General features: G+C 36.4%; 1 protein-coding gene across 1 annotated transcript; it reads left to right on the plus strand.

The window, feature by feature from the left end:
* Positions 1-4,326: 4,326 nt before the first annotated feature.
* On the plus strand, positions 4,327-5,397 carry LOC125124181 (olfactory receptor 2T1-like). The gene is given in 3 exon segments (XM_047774332.1): positions 4,327-4,990; positions 4,992-5,098; positions 5,100-5,397. Coding segments are annotated over 3 exon segments (963 nt in total). The 5' UTR covers positions 4,327-4,432.
* The last annotated feature ends 603 nt before the right edge of the window (positions 5,398-6,000 follow it).

Below are 6,000 nucleotides of genomic sequence, written 5' to 3' on the forward strand. Positions count from 1 at the left end.
GCTAAATGAAAAAAATGCACTGATTTTTATGGATGAAGACACTGAAGGCTGAAGAATTGGAGGTACTTGCCTTAAGGGAACATAGGCAGACTTGAGTAGGTCTTGTAACTTATAGCCTTGCTGTCAGTGGTACAAGCATTTTACATATCACTTTTCTGTAAAAATTATAAAAAATACATGGGCACCTGCGTTCCTTGAATCCACTCTGCAAATTATTTACAAGCAATGCTTTTGTGATCACCATATTGAAACACAGAAGAAACTCCCATCAGAAACAGTGGGTCTCCCTAGTCGTGGGGCTTATTGAAGTACGTGATTTCTTTAGGGGTCCTGGCAGGCAAAGTATATGGTTAACAAAAGGATTTGGTTCTGAATGAGTCCCTGGAATGGTGTCCCAGACAGTAATGAATATTTGATGAAACTGACTAACTGCATTAGCATTTTACTATCTAATAATTGTGTGATATATTTCCCTTTGATTTAATCATTCCAGCTTTTTGAAATGCTAACCACAATTTCACAATACAAAGAAGATGTAGAGACATATGTAAAGGTTTGCATTTATTTTCAAAATTGAACAAGCATAGTTAGGGCTTGCTTGAGGACGTCTCATGAGAAAATACAACTGAAGCTATAATTTGTATATAATGAGCAGACAGTGTAACAAGTGTGATACAAAAACAAAAAATATTTCCAGGGTATTCTATTCTGGAAACTTTGGCCTAGAGTAATCTTTTGAAACTGAGATATTGCATTTTAAAAATAGACATTGCCAAAGAGAATCCTAAATTAATACCTGAAACTTCAGTACTTTGAAAAGAAATATATAGATTAATGCACATAAGAATTGAAAAGCACTTTCTTATATAAAGAAGGATGCAAAAAGACTCTGTAGTCCTGCTCACATTATGAAAGCCTGGATGTCAAAAATGGAAGAAAGGATTTCCCATTGTGGCTTAGCGGTTAATAAACCCAACTAGTATCCATGAAGAGGCAGGTTCTAACCTGGCCTTGCTCAGTCGGTTAAGGCAGCTACAAATCCGATTCAAGCCTGGGAACCTCCATATGCCGTGGGTGCTGCCCTAGGAAGACAAAAAAAAAATTTTTAAAAAATGGAAGAAGTTGCCTCTGAGTGTTTCCAGAGGGCAAACAGAGGAGGTTTTACGAACAGCTTTTAATCCAAGTGAACAGAAAAATTCCTAGTAAAGGGGCTGTTGCACTGAAGTAGCATAGATCACACTCTTTAATTTGTCAGAAAGTTCACCAGTGGTACAAGCAGGGGAGGGCTGAAGATACAACCTTGAGATTCCATTGTCACTTGATTTAAAGGAAAGGCTTGCTAACCATCATAGTCTTAGGCAGAAGTCGGTGGTATAGTATAATAAAAAGTAATTTAAGTAAGCTTAAATATAATTTCACTAAATAAAATCATGTCAAATTTGCCCAATAACTTTTAGTTTTTTGCTACGGTCTCACAATTTGCAGGCCAAGCATAACTATGGTTTTCAAAGACATTAGGTTTTATCAAACTTAAATGTGATGCACGTGTTTTTCTGAGAATTTATGCAATAAAGTATTTACTTCCAAAAAGGAATATCTTGGGAAAAATACAGAATCTAAATGCTGAATAATCTCCACCAGGAGTGCCAGAGTTTATAGACCAGATATTCAAGAGGTATCTGCAATTCAAATTCATAGATTTTACTTGGACATGTAAATTGCTTAGTGAGAAATTGGGACTTTTCTCACATTTACCAGTAGTTTTGAAATAGCAAATATGTATGTGTATAATATTAGCATTTTACTTTGCATTATATAAAATATTTTCACCTGTCACGCTGAATTTCTTATTTGATCTATAGAGCAGTCTTGAATGTTATATCATCTAAATTTAATATAAATGAAAACTGAGGCTCAGAGAGTTTAGGGAGAAAAGCCAGTGTCACAGAATTGATTTATGTCATAGCCAGGAGAACTTATTTTTGCTGATTCAAAAATTTTTTTAGGGTGTACCCTTGGACTCAGCAATAACAAGCCCATCTAGTATTCATCAAGATGTGGGTTCCATTCCTGGACTCGCTCAGGGGTTTAAGGATCTGGATCTGGCATTGCCATGAGCTGTGGCGTGGCTTGCAGACACAGCTGAGACCTGGTGTTGCTGTGGCTGTGGTGTAGGCTAGTGGCTGTATCTCCAATTGGATCCCTAGCCTGGGAACTTCCATATGCCCTGGGCGTGACCCTAAAAAAGACAAAAATTTGTTTTACTGTGTATCTATTACATCATGTCTGAAGCAAATTCTTGATAAAGTCACTGAATCATTTCAGACACTTTCCAATAATTCTCATTTGTACTAAATCATAGCAAAAAGCAATACAATCTGTGCCCAGTATAAAGTCAAGAATATCCATCTCAAAATATCCCCCCATAATGAGATAGCAGATAAAATTAACCTAACTGGGCTTGCTCTCATAAATTAGAGTTTTTATGTGTAGTCAAGAAGGTAAGACCAATTAGCTGCAAAATGTAAAAGCCTTTGGAGTTGCCTTTGTTATTACTGGAACTATAAAGCCAGGTAGGAAAAAAAAATAGTACGCCAGAAAAAAATGTTAAAGATTCAGGAATGAATGTGAATGGACTGCAAAGAGAGTTATTTGATTTGTAAAGCAACATACAATTTTCCTTCTGTTAGTGGTGACTTAGAACATGAAAAAATTAAACCTTAAATGTGGGAGGTGTGGAACTAATTAAAATATTAATATTTAGGCCTTTCCATAAATTGCACAGGATTTTTCCTTTAGATTCATATTTTAAGGAGATCTATTAATTGAAAGTCAAACAGCAAAAGAAAAATGAGGCAGGTTGTAAATGATGATGAAGTTGTACATGGTGTCAGGCAAATTTGTGAGACCTGGTGCAAAGATTCTGAAATTAGCCAAATAAAAAGGATAGATATGAAAAAGAGAGTTGTTTACTCTCTTAAAATCAGCAGTACAGATTATAATTAATGTGGTATTGCCTGATTCTGACTAATTTCACTAGTCACATTAATGATTACATTAATTAAAAATTTAACTATACATGTTTAATGATTCACACTGTTGGCATGTTTTATTTTATAATCACAATAAATGTCTAGTCATTTTTCTGGGCTATAAGAGCAAAAAATGATATGAGATTGCTTGGTCCAAAAATCCCTGCCATCAACAGCCTGTATGACCATGGGAATATTACTCTCAAATATGCCATCAGTGAAAGAGGGTTTTATAACTCATCACTTAAGTTTACTGTGAAACTCAATGTGTCAAGAGACATGAAGCACTTGGCACAACGTAAACTCTCTGCAATATCATAATTGTTCTTAATAGTAATTTTTCTGTGCACTTGGCTCAAATGCTTTTATTTTAAATATATTTAGAGGAGTACAGACTAGTTTGATCAGTTTAACTTCCAAACATATTGGTTGGAAAACCAATATAGCTTGCTCTGACATATTTAACATTAAACATATGGAAAACCATCTTTAACTTTCAAAAAGTTCATTGTGGATTTTTTTTTTCTTTATCATCATCTGAGATTGTATAAAACACAGTCAATGAGTTTTTCTTAATTACAAATTACTCTGATATAATTCCAGTTTCCAAAAATAATAGATATAATATATATGTCCTCATGATAGTATCTCTGGATCTTAACTGCTAATGATAAATGCTAATGCCTACCATAATCCTAATGCTACTTACACATCATCCTAAAATGTAAATGTCTTTTAAAAAATAAACAAAAATAATTCTGGAGCACTGAAAACCTCTTGTACATCTGGGTTTGCAAGAGTAATTTCCAATCCTCCCTTTACTTCATTCAATTTTGTCTGCCATGTAAATTAACATATAGCAAGAGAACATTGCTAGACAGTGATTTGTAGCTCAAATACGGTAATCCAGAAATACGGTATATCACCCATATTTGTGGCTAAATGGCAGACATAAATATAATCAACAGCTAGTCCTGACATGTGAAGATGGAGGTGATAAAGATAATAAAGATGGGTGGAGAAGGATACCAGTTTAAAAGAATCCAAAGTAGTATGTTTGCACACACAGATGCCCACACACTCTAGACAAGGATATATTTCACAACTTTATAGCATGATGTTCACCCTTAAATGTTGTTAACATGTATCACTGTAGTACAATATCATCTGCTGACATTATCTTGTCCAATGATTTTAAAGACTTCTTGATTTAAAATTATCAGTTTTACCTAAAAAACATACCAGGATAAATCAGTTGCTAAGTATCAGTAGCAAAGTAATACAAAAACATTTTTTAAATGTTTTCTACCAACTTTTAGAAATTTACTTCCTAAACATCAAATTGTATACTATCCTAATTCCCTGCAAAAATCATTTTTTATGGAAGATTCTAGGCTATCATGGGATCAATGGAAGGGTACAACATATCTTCCGTGGAATTTACCTTCATGGGGTTGTTCAACAGAAAGGACATATCAGGCCTTCTTTTTGCCATCATCTCTACCATCTTTTTTACCGCGTTGATAGCCAACGGAGTCATGATATTCTTGATCCGCACAGACTCACGCCTCCACACCCCCATGTACTTCCTACTCAGCCACCTCTCCTTCATTGACATGATGTACATCTCTACCATTGTGCCCAAAATGCTGATGGATTTTCTTCTGGATCAAAGGACCATTTCCTTTGTGGGGTGCACAGCTCAACACTTCCTCTGTCTCACCCTTGTGGGAGTTGAGTTCTTCCTCCTGGGCCTCATGGCCTACGATCGCTACGTGGCCATCTGTAACCCCCTCCGCTATCCTATCCTCATGAGCCACCGTGTTTGTTGGATGATTATAGCAGGTTCCTGGTTTGGGGGCTCTTTGGATGGATTTTTTCTAACCCCCATCACCATGAGTTTCCCCTTTTGCAGTTCCCGGGAGATTAACCATTTCTTCTGTGAGGCACCTGCAGTTCCTGAAATTGGCTTGTGCAGACACAGGTCTCTATGAGACAGTGATGTATGTGTGCTGTGTTTTGATGCTTCTGATTCCTTTCTCAGTGGTGATTGCTTCCTATGCCCAAAATGACCACCATCCACCGCATGAGCTCAGTGGAGGGGAGGAAGAAAGCATTTGCCACCTGCTCATCTCACATGACAGTGGTGACCCTGTTCTATGGGGCTGCCATGTACACCTACATGCTGCCACACTCTTACCACAGGCCAGAGCAAGACAAAGTTTTCTCTGTGTTCTACACCATCCTCACACCCATGCTTAACCCACTCATCTACAGTTTGAGGAACAAGGATGTGACTGGAGCTATGAAGAGGGCACTGGGCAGGTTCAAGGGTAAACAAAGGGTGTCAGGGGATACATTTTAACACTTGGCTCTTACCATGCAGATGGTCGTTGGAAGCCTCTGTGGTCAGTGTGGCCATGCTCTCAATGAAAGATTAAACTGGAGGGTAGGTTTAACTGAGCAGGAAACAATTATTTATAAAAAGTGTGACCTCTTGGTATCCTTTTCTGTATCTCTTCTTTCCTTTTTTAATATCTTCAATTTATCCTGCCCCATTCACATGTATTCAAAATAAATGCTCAGTGATTTCCAGAAACAAATTAAAATATATTGCTCTGCTAGTTTGCCTTTTGGAGAAGTAAAATAAATTGCATGTCATTTTAAATGGCGTGAACTATGTTAAGGAGTGCAGGAGGCTTTATTTGAGGGTGTATGATACTGCTGTATAACTCTAGTTCACCATTTAAGGATAAGACAATTATTTTTTCTGTTTTTTAGAGAAATACTCTGATCCAGCAGTTTAGGAAGACAGTTGAATAGCTAGCTATATATTCCAATTTGTCAGGTGATAGGAAAGTCACTGAATGTATTTTTCTTGAAAAGTTATTATTCTCATGACAATCGCTAGGTGATTTTTAAATTATATGTACAAACAGTGTATAATTTTGTTGTTATTAACATATTA

This window comes from Phacochoerus africanus, chromosome 4 (assembly GCF_016906955.1).
Source record: "Phacochoerus africanus isolate WHEZ1 chromosome 4, ROS_Pafr_v1, whole genome shotgun sequence".
Taxonomy (NCBI): Eukaryota; Metazoa; Chordata; class Mammalia; order Artiodactyla; family Suidae; genus Phacochoerus; species Phacochoerus africanus.